At 41.2% G+C, this 19,560-nt stretch overlaps 1 protein-coding gene across 3 annotated transcripts in view; it reads left to right on the top strand.

Moving 5' to 3' along the window:
- Positions 1-16,927, top strand: part of TSC22D1 (TSC22 domain family member 1) — a 132,102-nt gene extending 115,175 nt beyond the window's left edge. The window contains exons 1-3 of one of the 3 annotated variants that reach the window (XM_084876541.1): positions 13,251-13,384; positions 14,441-14,492; positions 15,579-16,927. In XM_084876541.1, coding sequence (XP_084732667.1) covers positions 14,490-14,492; positions 15,579-15,836 — 261 coding nt within the window. In that variant the 5' untranslated portion in view covers positions 13,251-13,384; positions 14,441-14,489 and the 3' untranslated portion in view covers positions 15,837-16,927. Of the gene's footprint in view, positions 1-13,250; positions 13,385-13,645; positions 14,029-14,440; positions 14,493-15,578 lie in introns of those variants that run through there. The other 2 variants (XM_084876540.1, XM_084876538.1) reach the window with 2 other exon arrangements.
- Positions 16,928-19,560: the final 2,633 nt, after the last annotated feature.

Raw genomic sequence — 19,560 nt, 5'->3', positions numbered from 1 at the left:
AGTTTCTCTCAGACTGAAGTCTGGTTTCTCTCACATGGCCTATGAGGCCCCAGCCTATGTTCAACCATTTTTCTTTTTACTGCTTCTCTTTATACTTTCCCCACTCTAACGCCCAACTTCCTACTTTCTAGCCACACTCAACAGCTGATAGGTATCCAAACTCATCCTGCTTCTTCATGCCCTTTGCGTGGTGTTCTCATTTTCCTGTACCATGTGGTCCAACTGGACAGTCCTGCTTATTTTTTAGGGCCAATAGGGAGAGTCTTCTGCTCTTGGAAACATCCCTTGGCTTCTTTTCTGCTAACCATCATTCTTTATATATACCCAAATGATACCAGACACCATGTGTCTTTCTCTCTGCATCCGCAGTTACTCCTGGATCATTGAAAGCAGGGACTCTGTCTTATTCGTCTTGATAAATACGGGTGCTTAGTGTTAAATAAACATGAATAAATGAAGGAAGGAACACCTGAAGAGCTAATTCATAGAAAAGTGTTTTATTCTAGTTTATATCCTGCTAGCCAAGATGTATTATTATAGTGACCATTTCTTTTATAGTGTTTGGCAGCAAGTTTAAATACTAAAAAGTGATCATAAGTGGTCGTTGTAAATTTACATTTTCCACTCCATTGACCTTGGTAGCCCACTGAGTACTCTACTGTTTTCATTATATTGACTTCTTGCTCTTGCTTGTGAATAAAGGAGAATATTATAATGTCAAAATTCTATTCTGGAGAAGAGCCGGGTAGGAGATCCCAGCTGATTTACTAAAAGCAAAGGCCCATTGGGACTGTACTGGAAAGCCTCAGAGGTTCTCAGAGTGGAATGCCGCTAAGGCCATTTTCTCCTCGTTACTGGCCACAAGCCTTGGAGAGGCAACTGCTTTGCTTCTTTAGGAGTGAGCTTCATCTCTCTGATCCACTTGGATTCCACTTGGCCCTTCTCACAGCTCTCAAGAGCTCTCCAAGTAACTGTCAGGGCTTATGAAAGTTTGAAAATCAGTCTTAGGTGTGCTCACGAACACATACCTGGCAGCAGCCTGTGTCTGTGTGTGTCTGGTGAGCCTCTTCCCAGTGACTGTGGAACTCGCGGGCACTGGGAGTGCCCGTCCACCTCTCCAGCATCACAATCGATTAATACGAAGCTCAGGAGTGTTGGCTCTCACCAGGAGCTCAACATCTCTACTTAGGACAAAGCCTAGAAACCCGGTACGCAGGCTGCCTGGCTCACACACTGAATGGGTCTTTGGTCTCCACACAGACTCTTGGCCTGGTTTTGTCACCTGTAAAATGGGCAGCTTTGGGAGATTGCCAAGATTCCATTGAGATAGCAGGAGGGCTTTCCACTCTACTATCTCTCTCTTTGCTCTTCCAGCTCTAATATTTTAGTTTAGATCTAAATATGTGGATCTGGAATTCCTGGTCTGCCTGTCTAGACAACAGTAGATTGGATCAGAAGTTGGTTCTATGCCCCACCCTACAATTACTCAGATAAACCCTGAACAAAATACACAGGTCTTTGATCTTCCCTTTCTAAACCTACAGCATAAGGAAGTTAGAACTAGACGATCTCCAAGGTCCATTTCAGGTTTAAAATTCTGAATAGAGCAATTAAAGAAATCTTCAGGCCCCATTGAAGTTGCCAAAGTGGAAACCAGAAAGACCATAAATGGAAATGTGTACCTTGGTCAAAGCAGAAGGTATTTATTAAATATTCACTGTGTCCCTGGCACAGTTATTTTTCCCATTTTGTTAATGCTTACCTAAGTCCGTACCGCACTAGAAATTCCAGTAGCTATGTGATACTCTAGAATTTATCTTCACCTTCATACGCAACACTGTTCTGTTGAACTTCAACCTATTGTTTTAGGATCTCTAAAGGATCCCACTCTAATGCCCCTGGGTGGTCTGTATGCATAGAATAGTGGTTAAACTAGTTCCCACTGGCACCTCTTTCTATACCGCTTATCCTTGTTATCTTCTGGAATTTAACTTGAAAAATTAGCTTAAATTAATGAGTTACTTTTCAAAAGTAAAAGGAAAGTTTGAACCATCTGTCTTCTGTAGCTATGCATAAGTAAAATAAAAATAGTGCCCATTTTTGGTAGGAGACTTGCATGAGGTTCTCAAAATAGCATATCATAAGCAGGATGATTTTTCCTGGCTTTATTTAGAGTCTTAAATAGAATATAATTTGGATCCTAAATCTGTGATGCCTCTTTTACCATGGCTCCTGATTTTCATAATTCGCTGCCATTAAACACAAGTGATAATTTATGAAGAAATTTGGCTTTGAGGAGCTTATTTTCCCAAAGATAAAAAGAGTGTAAGCCATTTGAATCCTGTTGCTTAAAGGCAGTGATTCTTTTTAGCATATGGGCATTCCTTTGGAATTAGTAGTTTGTGTTACTCTTCTGTTCATCCAGGTACTTTACCATGAAGCAAAGCACATTAGTGTCATTGTTGGCGGAAGCTATGGTCTTCACATCTAGAGGAGCTTGGCTAGTTCAATTTGCTGAAATTTTGTTAAGAATTTTTACATCTGTTTATCAGGACTGCTGTCTGACACACTTTTTCTTTCATAATTTTTTTATTTCAATTTTTAATTTCAGAGCAGACTTGAGAGTTTGTTATCTATCTCAGATCTCTTAATCACCAGAAGGTAGATTCAGATTTAAAAAAATATATATTTTATTACTTTTTTACAGAGAGGAAGGGAGAAGGATAGAGAGCTAGAAACATCGACCAGCTGCCTCCTGCACACCCCCCACTGGGGATGTGCCCTCAACCAATGTACATGCCCTTGACCGGAATCGAACCTGGGACCCCTCAGACCACAGGACAACACTCTATCCACTGAGCCAAACGGTTTTGGCAGATTTTACTCTCACATTCTCTTAGATGTCTTATGAATTGCTTTCCATGTTCTCTCTTCACCTCAGTTTGATTTTCAAAGAATGTGGCAAAATGAGGTTCTTCTGGGCCTTCAGTATAATAACAGGTCATTATACTGTTATTATACTGTTATTAACATGTATATATAAAAGGCTAATTTGCTAAGTGTCTGACCATCAGGGTAATGACATCACATAGCAAAGCCCTGCTTCCTCTCCCTAGCAACTAGCCTTGCAGTTTCTTCAGCCCAGGAACACGACTTACTTTATAGCCAGGTGCAAACATTTCACACTGTAACCATTTGTCTGTGAGTGTTTTCCTGTGCCTCATCTCATTTGATCCTCACAGAAGTCCTGGAGTACCTACTGTGTTTCCCCAAAAATAAGACATCCTCCGAAAATAAGACCTACTTACAGGTTTTCTTCTGAGTGAAATATAAGACATCCCCTGAAAATAAGGCCCCCCTAGGCTAAACATGAGAGATTTGGCCCACTGATTCTGAAAGAAATGGAGTCACAAGAAATTCACCAGGAAATTCAGGAATTGGATTGTTATGATGATGTTCCAGAAGATGATGACATGATTATCATTGAATAAATGAGTAAATTCTTTTTTTTTTTAATCAATCTTTATTGTTCATATTATTACAAAGGTTCCTCATTTCTTCCCCCCTCTGCCCCCTCCCCATCCCACCCTCCACCCCCTCCCCATCCCCCATTGTCCTCCTCCATAGGTGCACAATTTATGTTGTCTCTTCCTCCCTCCCTTTCCCCAATAGTAAATCCCTTTTCAGATAGTAAATCAGTTACTTAGCATTTTCTCATATCAATAATACCTCCACATGCCCAATGATACACTTCACACAAAAGACATTTCAAAATAGGTCAACCAGCCTCATCCAGGCCCCACACAAGGCACTCACAGATCAACACCCCAGCGCTATACTAACTCAACACATCCAGATCTAAGCCTTCATCACTTGATTCAGCAGACCCTCAAGTTCCTGCAAAAGTTTCCAGCCATGTCTGAGAGGCAGCCGTGGGGCAGGGGCAGGCGAGGAGCGAGCTGTTCCGGGCCTGGCTGCTCCGGGCCTGGCCTCTGTTGCTCTGGTTCGTTCCACAACCAGCTGCTCCGGGTCTGGTCACTGCCGCTCCCGACCTAGTTGCTCTGGACTTGGCTGCTGCTGCTCTGGGCCTGGCCGCACCCGACCCGGATGCTCTGGGCCCGGCTTCTCCGGGCCCGGCCGCTCCGGGCCTGGCCGCTCCCAGCCTGGCAGCTGCTGCTCCGGGCCTGGCCACACCCAACCCCGCTCCTCCGGGCCTGGCCGCTCCCAGCCTGGCAGCTGCTGCTCCGGGCCTGGTCGCACCCGACCCGGCTGCTCTGGGTAAATGAGTAAATTCTTGATACTGTAGGATTCACAGTTTGTCTGGTTTGTGTTGACAACTACAGTACTACCGTACCGTATACAGGTAATAAATTTCCTTTATTTTCATTTAACAATAAATGTGTACCATATTCTTCTTCATGGAAAAATAAGACATCCCCTGAAAATAAGACCTAGCGCATCTTTGGGAGCAAAAATTAATATAAGACACTGTCTTATTTTTGGGGAAACAGGGTAGGTAGATAGTAGACTCGGTGGAATCCTATTTTCTTTTCATTAGCTGGAAAACGGAGATTTAGAAAGTGTTGAAACTCGACCCGACTAAAAAGAAGTAAGAAATGATGGACCTTGAAAATGACTCAGGTTTTCTCACTACGCAGAATATAGTCAAACACTGCTGTAGTTAAATATTTTACCCTTTGTTCTCCCTACATGATCTACAATAATAATCTGCTTAATGTTGATATTTACTATGTTGTTGACAGTTACCTGAAAGAGAAGTTTAGGTGCTTCACTGGGCTGGAAAAAGTTTAGCTAAATCAGAAAGCAGGTTTAATTAAGCAAGTTTATTCTATATCTATAGGTAAACTTTATGGCTATATCTATAAAAGGCTAAGTTGATTCTCTCATGCACAACATATATAAAGCTCTTCCTGGTACCAATCGCACATGTGTTTAAGTTTTATTTTTGATCTACTCTGCTACTCTGTGCCTCTTTACTGGTGAATTTAGACCATTTACGTTTAGGGTAATTATTAATGTATGAGGATTTCCTACAGCTATTTTCTCTTTTGTTTTCTGATAGCTCTGTGCCTCCATTAGATCTGAAATGATTTTTGGCCTGTAATCCATTCATTTGATTAACATAGCTACTTCAGTGTTTTATGATTGATAAAATGGAATTTGTGCCTTCATATTTGAAGTATATTTCTTATAAGCAGCATATAACCTGACTATTTTTACCTTTTAATTACAGTGCTTAATTGAGAATATTTACATTTACTTTGATTATTGATAGTTGTTTTTTATTCTGTTTGTATTTCTCTTTCCCTCTAATTCTACCTTCTTTTAGATTGTATATTTTCTTATGATTGGGTTTTCTCTCCTTTATTGATTTATTAGCTATAGCTCTTTATACTGTTATTTCAATTGTTTTAGAGTTTGTAGTATACAATTGACCTTTGAACAAAAAGGAGTTTAGGGTACTAACCCTCCTGCCATCATCAAAAATCACATATAACTTTTGACTTCACAAAACTTATTTGTCCCTTGATATCTGTGGGGGATTGGTTCCAGGACCTCTGTGGATACCAAAATCCATGGATGCTCAAGTCCTCTATATAAAATGGTGAAGATTAATGCATGCGTATAGTTGGTCCTTTGCTTCCGCAGACTCACAACTACAACTCACAACTTCTTTCAAGTGGAAAGCCTCTTGGCCTGTATTCTATTTTTGTCATACATTTTACTTCTACATGTTATAGGCCCCCTTCCCCCCGCCCAATACATTGCTATAATTTTTTCTTTCTCTTTTTAAAAGAGATTTAAATAGGGATTTATTTATTTTGTTTAATCACTTACCAATATTTACAATTTCTGTTCCTCCTCATTTTTTTGTATACATCTAGATTTCCTTCTGGTATCCATTTTCCCTTCTGCTTGAAGGACTTATTTTAAAGTTTCTTATAGTGTAGGTTTGCCAATGATGAATTGTTATAGCTTTTAGATATCTGAAAAAGAATGATTTTTGCCTTCATTTTGACTGATGTTTTTACTGGACATTAAGATTTTTCTTTTAGCAGTTTAAAAATATTGCTGTACTGTCTTCTGTCTAGCTTCTGTCTAGTTTCCAACCAGAAGTCTGCTACAATTCTTATTTGTTGCTCTGTGTATTACTATTTCTTTTCTCTGGCTGCTTTTAAGACTTTTTAAATTATCATTGGTTTTAAGCTATTTGATTATGATAATTATGATATAACTTGTAGTTTTCTTCACAGTTCTCTTTCTTGAGGTTTTTTTGTTTGTTTGTTTGTTTGTTTTTTAATTTTATTGTTGAAAGTATCCCTCTTTCCACCCCCATTAACCTCTTCCAGTCCACTTCTCCCTCCCCTCAGGCCCTCACCACCCCATTGTCTGTGTCCATCGGTTGTACGTATATGCATACAAGTTCCTTGGTTGGTCTCTTCCCATCTACCATCCCCTGCCTTCCCGCTGAGGTTCAACAGTCTTGCTTGAGGTTGTTTTGCTTCTTTGATCTGTGGATTTATTGCTTAAATAAACATTAAAGAAAATTACCATTATTTCGTCAAATTATTTTCTTCTCTCATTCCCTCTTTTTCTTCTTTAGAATCATTGAACTTTGGGGCAATTTCAAACAAACATACACTGAGTGGCCAGATTATTATAATCTATGAACGCATAATAGTCTGGCCACTCAGTGTATATCCTATATAATAAAGGGCTAATATGCAAATTGTCCCCTCCACCAGGAGTTTTACCAGCAGGCAGGCTTGCCAACTGCCCATGTCTCCTCCCTGTGGCCAGGCTGGCTGGACCCCACCTATGAACGAATTCATGCACCGGGCCTCTAAAATATATGTGTGTGTGTGTGTGTGTGTGTGTGTGTGTGTGTGTATACACACACACTGGCCAGATTATTATGCGTTCAGAGGTTATAATAATCTGCACACTCAGTGTATATTTGCTTGAAATTGCCCCAAAGTTCAATGATTCTTTCTTTTTTGTTCGTTTGTTTGTTCTTTTTTCAGTTTTTTTTCTTTTATTTTGGACTGGAAGCCCGATGCTTGAAATCCGTGCAAGGGGCTCAGCCCCTGCAGCCCCGGCTGCCTCTGCCGCGAAGTCCTTGCTTCGTCCAGAGGGTTATCCGGCAGGTTGTTCTGCTCTTCCGTCTAATTAGCATATCAGCTCTTTATTATATAGGATACTTTCTGTTGCTAATATATCACTAATATTTCTTCATCCCTGTCTAATCTGCTGTTAATCCCATGCAGTGTATTTTTCTTCTCAAACATTGTACTTTTCATCTTATTAATCTTATTTGGGTTGCTTTCATACCACCAATACCTCTACTTAATATGCTAATGTTTTCCTCTACTTTTTTGAACATGTAAAATATGGTTATAATAACTGTTTTAATTTCTTTGACTGGAATTATATTATCTTTGTCATATCTGGGTCATTCCAATTGATTGGCTTTCTTTCTCCTTATGAGTCATATTTTCTTGCTTGTTTGTATGGTACTTTTCATTGGATACCAGACATTATAAGTTATTGGATGCTAACTGTATTTTATTTAATATCCTTGAGCTTTGCTTTGGGACAAAATTAAGTTACTTGGAAACAGTTTGATCTTTTCAAGCCTTCCTTTTAAACTATATAGAAGACCAAAATACCCTGCAGTCTAGAACTAATTTTTTCCTACTGCCTTGATAGTATTCTTCTGAATATTTCCTCTAATTAATTCCCTTTTAATTTAGACCATTAATGTACACTGTCTCATCCAGTGTCTAGTGGGAATAAACCTGTGTTTACAAGTTTTTTTTTTTAATTCCAGTTCGTAGTAACACCAACTATTCCTGACCCTATATGATTTCCAAAATTTGTTCTGCCTGCTTCTGTTGCGTGGCTCTTTCCCCAGTCTCATTCCTAAGGTAGCATGTGCTGAAAAGTGCTCAGCCGAAGCCTGGGAGCAGAGGGATCCTCTGCAGATCCCGCTCTCTCTCTCTCTTACTTTTAAAATACAGTGTTTTATTTTTAAAAATAAAAGCAATGCCTGAACATACTGAGAGATCAAATAGAATGAATAGAAAAAAAACAACAATAACAATATTAGCAGATCCTCATTTTTCAGTCCTTGAGTGTATTCCTCAGAAGCAGCTACTTTTCATTTTTATGTCTTCTCATATTTGCCTAAACATGTCCATGTAAAATATTTATATTGTCACTTCCTTTTTCAATTTTTATATTTTCTAATCAAGCTACACCTAATAGATTACAATTTAGCACTTTTAAACCATTGTTACCACACATTTTTTCTTCCCACCATCTTTTCAATAGTTAACCTTTTTAGAAGTTAAACCAATAAAAAATAATATAATCATGTAAATTTTATTCATAAGCATACTATTTTTCTTGCTTCAAACTGTCTTCAAACTTATCTAATTGCTTCATCAGATCCCTGTCAGTAGCTCCCCTGCCCTGTGCTCCCTTACAGACCAGTTGCTGCCTAGGCTTGCTTAGCAGCTGCAGTTCTGAGGCTTCCTTTCCCATTGTTCTGCTGCCGATTCCCTTCTTCCTCTCCAATGTTTGAGTCCCTGGTTCATGTGTTGTCCCCCCCACCTCATCCCCTCCCCCCGTCAACTTTTGGAATATACAACATTTCTTATTTTAAAAAAATTATTTTATTGTGGTAAGTACCATGTTCTTCAAAAAGTTTTAAATGAACAACAGCAAAATATTGTTGATTGTAGGTATAAGATTGTATAGCAGATCTCTAGGATTTATTTATCTTTTTTAACCCTTTTTCTATTGCTTCTCAGTTTTGGTGTCTGAAAGTGTTTTTATTCTACTTTTACACCTAGATGATAATTTGGCCAACTGAAAAATATTTTTCTTTCAGAATTTTAAGGACATTTTCTCCATTGTTCTCTGGCAGCCAACACAGCCAGCCATTCTGATACTATTCCATGTGTTTGTAATTTTTTTTCCCTTTTCTGTTTGAAGCTTTTAGGATTTTGTCCAAGTGATTTGATTATCATGATGGAAACAAATAGGGCTTGTTCATTTATTGTGGTGGCTATTTGGTCATGCCCTTTAGTTCTGGAAAAAATCTTGAATTATTCTATCTAATGAAAGAGTATTATGTAAATTGACCATACCTCCGCTATACCCACAAGCCATGCCCACCAGCCAATCAGGAGCGAGTATGCAAAGGGCGACCTCAGGCCATACCCCCCCACCCCCCTCCGCCTGGCAGTGCTTGACGGGGGACCTCCGAAGGTGCCCCTCACCCTGGCGCTGGGCCAGGGGATCTGAGGCTGCGCCCTTTGTCCAGTGGGCTTGACTGCGCTTCCCACCCAGTGCCAGGTTGGGGGACCTGAGGCTGTGCCCCCATCCAGAGGGGCTTGATGGGGGTGGGGCTGGCCGGGTCTAGGTCTCACCCAATGGGGGTGGAGCCGGCCGGGACTGGGTCTTGAACGATTGATTTTGAGGCACACATGGTGGGCAGGGACTTGACTCTAGGTCCCACGATGTGCCTCAGACTCTGACAGGAGGGAGATTTTCATACACATTTTACTAATTTTCTTTCATCTCTGACACATCTATTACAGAGAAAGGGCAAAGAGCAATATTAAAATATTTCCTCTAATTAATTCCCTTTTAATACGCACAAATTTCATGCACCGGGCCATTAGTTTCCTTTATAATGTCCTTTCTTCTGTTCTTTGTTTTTGGAATTCATTCTATTTTGGTGTTGGACCTCCTAGGTTAATTCCACTTCTTTTTCTTTTTCTTTTTTTTTTGCACGGCACCCTTTTCAAATTTTATTGTGCTTTTTACATTACCAGTGAATACTGCCGGGCTCTGTCCAGAGCTTTGGATTGCAAGACCTGGAAGGGCGAACCTGTGCAGTAAGCAATTCACATGGAGGGGCTGCCCTAGGAAACCAGCGGCTGATGACCTAGTTGCAATTGTTGCAAAAACCCATTCATGACTGAACCCTGTGTTTGGTTGCTCTCAGCCATTGGTCCTTGACCAGCCTGTGCCAGGAGAAATGACAAGACCAGTTAAAATCTCTTGACTGTCCATGGGTCACAGGCAGGAAGCCTGGCTGGCGGCTGCAGCTCCTGTCCACAGTCCGGTGCCAAATAGTAGATGGTACAAGCCTAGCGGCACAAAGCCAGGTCTTTAACCCCCCCGCGCTCCACACCGCTTCCTGGATGCTCCCCTCACACAGGGTTATTCTGCTTTTTGATGGAGTTTCTCACCTTTATCTTCCAACTCTTCCATAGAAATCAAGGAAATTTAAAATAAGTTTAAATTTTGTTTTGATTTCTTTTGAATTGCTTCTTGTTCTGACAGCATGTGGGGCCCGACACTAAAATATTACTTGTTGTTTATCTGCAAGTCACCTTTAACCAAGGATCCTATAATTTCATTTGCTAGACCTGGCAACCCTATTCCCAGAGTCTAGTGAGAATAAACTAGGAAAAGGAATGTGACCTGCAGTCCTAGACAACAATGATTTGGTCAGGTGCAGGGTGATATGCTTTAGCCTCTTCTCTAGCAGTCACTTTAGATTGTAAGGAGTTTGGACAGGGGAGATGTAGATTATCCTTTTTGGGTGATGGATTCCAAACTGTTAACCTATATTAGTCAAATCAGATCAAGTTTGGAAGAAAAGCACGTTACTGAATTAGAAACACACAGGTCCTGTCCTTGCTCCTCTTCTCATATCCTAGGATGTGTGCTACTGATATGCAGAAGTGATTAAGCTGGAACCCAGGGGAAAAGGCTCTTAGGCAAAATGGAACAGAAAAACAAATACAATAACAACAACAAAACATCTAATTTCAATGTCCAGGCTGTTTCCTGTGCTCCAGACTCCTCACTGAGTGAGCCCTGATCTCTGCCCAATGCTGAGGATGTGATTATCTCCATGCCCCCGGAGTCTCTCCTGGAGGCAGGGCAGTGTCCCCATCCTCTCCACTCGCCTTTGTTGAGCTCTGGCTGGGCTTTAGCCTCAGATGTTTTGTCTTGATGTTGTCTTGCAAAGAGAAGAATCTTTGAGAGTAATTAGCCATCTGTGCTTCAGCAATTTCTGACTTATGGGTTTTCCTCCATGGAGCATTCCTCCAAGTTCTTTGCCTTCTTTTTAAAAGTATCTTTTTAGTTTTCATACAAAAATCTATTTTTAAAGGAATCTAGCACATTTATTGAAAAATATGAAAAGAAATATGTTTCTAATCCTTTCTGTTGCATATCTTTGGCCCTGTAAGTATTCCAGAAGTATATACAAAAATGTTCAAGGATGTATACACGAAGACATTTCTTGCAATTTTATTTAGAATAGCAAAATATTGGAGATGACTATAAGATATATGGGTTAAATATGCTTGTATTTTGGCTTCTATAGCTTGATACAATGGAAGATCAGTTCAAATGAATGAAAAACAAAACATTTCTGTTTGTGTTTAAGAACATCATGAATAAATAAAATCCAGTTAATTCAGTAATTTAAACTTCAGCTGGGAATTTTAAATTTATTTCTGTAGATGACTTTAAGGTGTGTTTTTTCCAGCTTTTTAATTGCTATTCTTTTAAATGTATTTTTATTGTTGAAAGTATTACAGATGTCCACCTTTCCCCCCTATTGGTCCCCTCCCCCCCACTCCCTTCCCCTCCCCAGGTCTTCACCACACTATTGTCTGTCCATGGGTTAGCATATATGTTCTTTGGTTAATCTCTAGCCTAAGATGATGCTTTAATTTTTCTGTGCAGTTCAAATATGTAAATAAACTTAATTATAGATAGTTTTAGTGATAACTTTAACCTTTAAATATAGAAACTATTTGTAGTAAGTAATAATAATGTCTAGCATTCATAGATATAGAGACCATATGCCTGTTCTTCAAATTATGATTTTTAAGCTTCCACATACTGTTTTTGTTTGTTTGTTTGTTTTTTACTAAAAACTGGATGCCTCCCTCAAATTTCTATCATGAGATAGTATAGTATACATATTAATTTTTATAAAATATAAATATGTTATCTAATTTTTCTTGTTATGAAAAAAAAGCTTTGAAATTTGGAGAATAATATGAACCTTTAAATGTTATTGCTTTATAATCAATCACTCTTTAGTTTTTAATCAAGAAGAGAGTTGCCCTTTCCATCACCTCATTCACCAGATTTGGTTCCTAATCACTGTGTAGAGTTTTTAAAACCAAATCCTCCCTGTGCCAGTATTGGGTCAATTTAAAATAATGTCTGAAAGGCTCTGATGACAATTAGTGTTCTAAATTAAAAGGATGCTGCTTAAGGGAGAACGCTTGTTTCAGAGAGAAAAGACAAGATTGTGTGTGTGTGTGTGTGTGTGTGTCTATAACATATCCCATAGTCAAATTTTATGTTGGAATTATTTGTGATCACACAACTTGTCCATGGATTAGAAAGCTAGTGTTTTTTGGTTTCTGGTTTTATACTATTATGCCATTAGAGGGCAGTATTGTCGAGGTTAAGTTTGCTTTTTAACTGCATTGAGTTGCAAACTTTACAATTTATAGTAAGCAAATTTAAGGTCTTTAATTTTCAGTTTATTGTTACCTCAAATGATGCATCCCTGAAAATATTTCAAGTGAATACAGGAAATATATAACGGGTTAAGCTATTTTACACTAGATCTCTTGTTTTGAATTTGGAGAAGGGAATTATTTGGTCATTGTGGCCAAAAAGGTGAGATACATATTTTGCAGTTCCTCAGCCCCTCTGTAGGATTAAGCTTTTAAAAACAGCCATTAAACTCCCAAAATTTGCATTAGGAACTTACTGAAAACAGATCTAAGTAGGATTCAACCTGTAGATTGATTTTTCTAGCTATAAGTGGAAAAAGAAGTGATGGCTATGTTAAGGCTTCCGGCTTTTAGGGATATTTGGGCAGGATCCCCTTGATTTTACCTTGTAGATTACTTTTTGCTTCAATATATATATGTGCCTAGCTGACTATGTAATGTCTTTTGTTCCTACAAGTCACAAATTCACGGAAAGGTAGTATTTCTCAAAAAGCAAATGTGATTTTTTTTTTTTCACTCTAAGCTCAAGTGTAAAATTCACTGGCTTTTAAAAAGAAGTATTATTACGGTAGGGTTATTATCTTTATGAATAAAGCCGCCTATAAAATCCTCCCGTTACTGCTGCCTGTAAGAACTAGATAATTGAAATGGAGACACCGGAGCTCCTGCTAGCCTTAGCGGTGGGACTGGGCATGCCCAGTAGCTCGGGCGGTTCTGGTTGCAAATAGGAAGCTTTTGCCGATCTGCAGCCGCGGGGACGGCAGCTCCGGGGACGGGGTCTGACTTCCATAACCGTAAGCACGTGCGGGGCCCCGAGCGTGTTTTCCCGGACTCTGGACGTTCTGCCCAGGCGGTGGCCCGGCTTTTCGAGGCCGCGGGGGTCTCGGAGGCCCCGCGCCGGACCCCGCGAGCGCGGCCGGGCCAGCCCACCGAGCGGCGGAGCGGGATGGAGGCTGGGCGGGGGAGGGGAGGCGGCGGGGGCGGGAGGAGCGGGCGGGGCGGCTCGGCGGGGCCGGCCAATTGGCGCGGCGCTGCCCGCACTATATTTTGCGCCGAGCCCGGAGCCGGTCTGTCCTAGTGGAGCCGGCGCCGATCCAGAGGCTGCTCAGCGCGGCATTGTGGTCGGCATCTTCTTCCCTGGTCGCCCAGCCCGGGAACCAGCCGGGTCTCCGTCAATTAAGGCAGCTGTTTCCTATTTCTCCCGGCAGCAGAAAGCTAGGAGCTTTTTACCTAGCTCAGACAAGGCTGCTGAGGCTCCCACCTTTATTTTATTTTTTTATTTTTGCCGCGAGGGTGTTTTTGGCTGCAATTGCATGAAATCCCAATGGTGTAGACCAGTGGCGATGGATCTAGGAGTTTACCAACTGAGACATTTCTCAATTTCTTTCTTGTCATCCTTGCTGGGGACTGAAAACGCCTCTGTGAGACTTGACAATAGGTAAATGTCGGCTGGGATATGTGTTTTCTATTTACTCGAGATACTTGTAGTAATGCAGGTGAAAGAAAGGTAGGCAGGCAAATTCCTTTGTCCATTGCTGAGAGCCTGGTGACATGGATGCTGCTTTTTGCAATGTTTGGAATAGCCTTCTTTTCGCCAGCCTGGCCAGGGAACAAGCTTTTAGCTCATTATGTAATTTAGCCCTTTGTGGCTCACTAAAATAGGGAAATGCCTGGATATTAAGAGAGTGACTTATGTTTTCTGGAGGATAATATGTTCCATAGCCTTAAAGAATATTTCAAAAATGATGCTAGAAACATCACAGAATTTGGAAGTCCTTTTTGTGTGTTTGTTGGACGTTTAAGATAATTCCATTTATTCATTCCCCGCCCCCTTTATTTTTATTTTCCAGCTCCTCTGGTGCAAGTGTGGTAGCTATTGACAACAAAATCGAGCAAGCAATGGTATGTACTGATTAAAAATCATTTGTACTAATGTGGGCACAGCACAAAAAGCGAGATGTCTGAGGATGGAAGCAGTGCATGCATAGTTAAGATGACGGTTGCTCTTCATACATTCAGAGATGCCTGCACTGCCTCCGTCCCGCCGGGGCCAGCCGCCAGCCGGGTGCTTCGGGGAGAGGAGGGGGCGCCGAGCAGCGGGGTCTCCCCGGCGCGTGGCCGGCGCGGAGGTCCCTTTGCTGGGGAAGCGCTGGCCCGGCGTGTCCGCCGCGAGCACAGCGCCGGGGAGGTGGCTTTACCGGAGACCCCGAGGTTTACTGGGGACCCCGGGGTGGGGCGGAGACCCCAGAAGTGACTGGGCACAGATGGACCCAAGTGATAGAGGTTGCTGCACAATGAAAACGAATCCGAAAAAAGTTTTGTCTTCCCAGCCGGCGCTTGGATTTCTCCCTATTTTTTATTTCCGCCTTGGCCGTTCTTTGTTATTGGAGCAGCGCCTGTGGCTCTTCTCACGGGATTCTCTGCCCACTGTTGCTAGGCAAACTCTGAACCTTTTAATTCGGAGCTATAAATAAATCGAGCTCTCATTGGCTGCCACGTCTGCCCAGGTTTCTGTGATGTCAGCTTAATCACGAAAAGGGGGGCGGCCGGTGGAGGGAGGAAAATGCGGCGGCAGCTCCCAGGAACTGGCTGCAGCCGGTGCTGGAGGCGCCGGCGGGAGGAGGGCCGGGGGCGGGGACGCGGCTGCAGTTGCCGGGAGCCCGGCGTCTGGACATCCCCGCGCGGCTCCTGCTTGGCGACTGGAGTCTGTGCATGTTGCCGCCTCACAGAGGGAACGTAGTTGTTTGCGTTGTTGTCTACGGGCTGCAAAAAAGAGCATAGACTTAAGAAGTTCATCAGTTACACATTACACTTAAAGTATTGTACTGTTGTGATTGCATTCAGTAGATTTCCCTCTTGCCATTAAATGAGCAATAAAGGCAGGCTGTGTGATTTATTAGGGAGAACCAGGCAAAATTATACTTTAGAATACAGTGCCTGGGAAATAGTAAGTGGGAAATTAAACCCCTTTTTTCCTCTCCCTTTCAGGATCTGGTGAAAAGCCATTTGATGTATGCGGTTAGAGAGGAAGTGGAGGTCCTCAAAGAGCAAATCAAAGAACTAATAGAGAAAAATTCCCAGCTGGAGCAGGAAAACAACTTGCTGAAGACACTGGCCAGTCCTGAGCAGCTCGCCCAGTTTCAGGCCCAGCTGCAGACTGGCTCCCCGCCTGCCACCACGCAGCCGCAGGGGACCACGCAGCCCCCGGCCCAGCCGGCCTCCCAGGGCTCAGGACCAACCGCGTAGCTCCTACGCCCCCCGCAGAACTGGCTGCTGCTTCTGAACTCCACAGACCCGAGATGATGTACTAGGGGGAGTCCACCTCCACAACCACCCATTTCATTGCTCGCTGCGAGAGAGACGTGAGACTGATATATGCCATTATCTCTTTTTGTTTCCAGTATTAAACACCCATGTGCTTTTGGCTTGAAGAAATTTCTTAGTGGGGTGAATTAAAGGTGAATGAGAGAATTAGCATGGATATACTGGGACCTCATGCAGCTTGGCAGATGTTTGAGAAATGGTTTAATTCATGCCGAGGAGCTGTGTGCCTTTCCACCCCTTCCCTGCTCCCTGCCCTCACCACCAAGTCCTGCTCGCACACAGTGTCCGGCATGGGCTTGCGGAGCAGTGGAGCTCCCCTGGACTGTCCTCTCCTCTTCTCCCCGCGAGGAACTTGAAAGGGAGGCAAAAGGAAAGACTGGTGCATAGTCTCTTCTAACATGAGGGGAAACAGTTCATTGTCACCAAAATCCATAAAAACCAACAACTGCACTGTGTGCCTCTTGCTGAACAGTGGATGACACAAAACTTACTAGAGTGACTAAAAGGTGACAGGTAGCTGGGACCTAGGCTGTCTTACCATGAAGGATGTTTTGCTTATTATATATTTGTGTATGTAGTATAACTATTTTGTACCATAGAGGACTAACTACTATTTAGGTTGTACAGATTGAAATTTAGATGTTTCATTGGCTGTCTGAAGAGGTGTGGATTGTCTTTATATAGAGATTACATGAAAAATGCTACGAGAAGAAAACCACACCTAAAGAAATTTTAAGAATTTGGCCCAGTTAGTCACTTTGTGTAATCTGAAATCTTATAGCTGCTGAATATCTTGAAGTAAATTCCTGTTCATTGAAGTGTTTTGATTGAGCTGGTTGAATACTTTGGAAAATGATCAGTTTTAGCTAGAGATGAATTTCCCGGTAGGGGGTTCTGCCTAGTACCTGTATAGTAGTTATATGCATATGTTTCTGTGCATGTTCTCTACACAGTTGTAAGGTGTCACTGTATTTAACTGTTGCACTTGTCAACTTTCAATAAAGCATATAAAATGTTGATAAACAAGTGTTTTCATATTACAATGTTAACATGATTGCAATCATTCCCATAACTATTTCTAGCTAAAGTTAAAACAGTTTGCCTTGTAAAATCTTGAAGGATAAAAGGATTGGACAAAGTGGCAGTGCTAGTGGTTCGCCTATAGAAGTAGAAGGACATAGACATTGCGTTATTTCAGCCTGTGTGGGTAGAGAGACCATTGAGGAGGGAGACAAGAGCTTAGTTCTTCAGACTAGTGTGACCTGGACAAATGCTTCACCTCTCAGGACTGAGGTGGGATATTGAAAGAAATAGTCTCTCAGATCACCTGTGTCTTTAAATTTCTAGGAGTCCATGAAAGTCTTAATCTTCCAATATTCACCAGCTGTGGGGAATGAGCCTTATTCTGTACATAATCCCACTAAGCAGCTTTAGGATGAAAAGATGGGCGTTAAAGAAGCTAGTTCCCACTTTAAGAACACCCTGAGTTGGGATGTCTTTCCTATTGTGGATTGAGGTTCTATCTCCTGGTAATGTTCAAGCAAAAGCCGGGTTTCGTCTACTGAAGGTGAAGTGGTATGAACAAGGTTATCCCTCCCAGTTGATTCCTTAAAAGCCAAAGTGTAAAATTTAAAAGCTAAAGCAAATGGGCACCTGAGAAGTGAGCCTGAGGGGTCCCACTCTGTTCTAGGAGCAGTGCCAGCTCCTGAGACATTGGATTTACCAGCTCTGTCATCTGCCCACGGACCTTAGCAATGGCTCTTCCCATGCCCCTTCCACCCAGTGGGAACCGGCATTCCCGAGCTCTCGGGCTTATTTAAGGCCTTGCAGAACAAGGACTTCATTTTTCTGAATCCTTCATTCTCTAATGTAGAGCTGTTGGGAGATGGACAGGCGAATGGAACATCGGAGTTACCAGGAAAGAAATGGACAGAGAGAGAGAGTGTGTGTCTGTGTGTGTTACAAAACTCAAAAGTGACTGGTGTGGCCACACAAAGCTCATGGTGAACAGTAACTGCTGATCACCATAAACCGGTGGCAATGGTCTAAGGCAGTGGTCGGCGAACTCATTAGTCAACAGCGGCAAACCATGGCTCTCAAGCCGCAGTTTGCCAACCACTGGTCTAGGGAAATTGGAAAGGACTTAAAAAAAATCTTTGTCATATTAATTTAAAGATTATATAACTTTAGCTTAAAGGGATATTTATGTAGTAATTATATGTCCTTTAAGAAGAAAACTATAGTGAATAAAATCTCTATTCATTTTACCTTTCTGTTTTCAACAAAGATCCTCAATTGTCAGAGGTGGTAATTGTGGAAAATTTGAAAAATTTTATGTCAATATATCATTCAGATAATAGAGAACTTTCTTCTAGGTTGTTAAATGGAATTTGGGCCTTTTTATTTAAAATGTGGCACTCCTGTCTGGCTAGTGTGGCTCAGTGGTCAGCATTATCCCAGGCACTGAGAGGTTACTGGTTTGATTCCCTGTCAGGGCACATGCCCAAGTTTCCTGTTTGATCCCCAATATAGAGTGTGTAGGAGGCAACCAGTTGATGATTCTCTCTCATCAGTGTTTCTATCTCTTCTTCTATAAAATCTATTAAAAAAGCACACACAACAAAATCATTAAAAAACAACACAAATAAAATGTGGCACTACTGTGACATTTTGGAGCTGAAGATTGTATGTGAAATAAGAATGTGTTAAAATCAAAATGTGTTTTTCATATATGTTTGTTTTAATAATCACCAAACATGCTCAAGTGAGAAATTTTCAACCTTTTTCATCTTGGGACATGTATAAACTAATTATACAAATTCTGTGGTACACATAAAAACATGTTTTTTTGCTGATCTGACAAAAAATAGGTATGATTTTGATTCATTCACACCATACAGCTATTGTGTTGGCTATTGTCATTTTTTTATTTGACAGCCTAAGGGAAAAGAGGTGAATGCCCCTGAGTAAATAGTCAGGTATTGCATGTTTTTAAAATCCTTAAAGCATATCGCTGCTTTAGGTGATTGACTTATATTTCAGGATGTTTAAGGTAATTTAAAAAGGCATTTTGCTACTTGTTTACAGACATGATTAGGTCTTCGTTAGTCTGTAAGTTATATAATCAATTATATCACACTTAATGTTTAGTGGAGCAGGAAGAATTTAACGGAAATAGAATGTTGTACCGGTGCTGTGTGTTCATGACATCAGCAATTGCAGCAGGAGACACTGCTGATCAGTGACGGAGAAACGGAAGGAATTTTACATGATTTTAATGAATGAATGATTTCTGTTTCAAGTTAACAATGTTCATAATTCATTAATTCTGTGTGTTTTTGCATACTTTTAAAGTAAAAATTTATTTTTCATTATATGATGAATATGCAGTGCCAGAATTAATTTGAAATTTATGTAAGAAATGTGTGAAAGTTAATTATAACTAAAATTAAAAATGAACGTTAATTTCAATAAACACTACTCTGCCCTCGCTTTATGCAAAATAAGTAGTTGGAACTACCAGGGGCCTGGAAACAACTGCTTTTCAACAGCAATAACGCATTAAAGATTAGAAACGGGCAGAGAAACCAAAGTTATTTCTTATGGAAGAAAGCTCTATGTAAACAATGCTGTGAAACGCCAGGCA

The sequence above is a fragment of the Pipistrellus hanaki genome (assembly GCF_964339955.1).
Source record: "Pipistrellus hanaki genome assembly, chromosome: 3".
Taxonomy (NCBI): Eukaryota; Metazoa; Chordata; class Mammalia; order Chiroptera; family Vespertilionidae; genus Pipistrellus; species Pipistrellus hanaki.
Note: the sequence above shows the minus strand (reverse complement) of the source record. Positions and strands in the feature narration are given on the sequence as shown.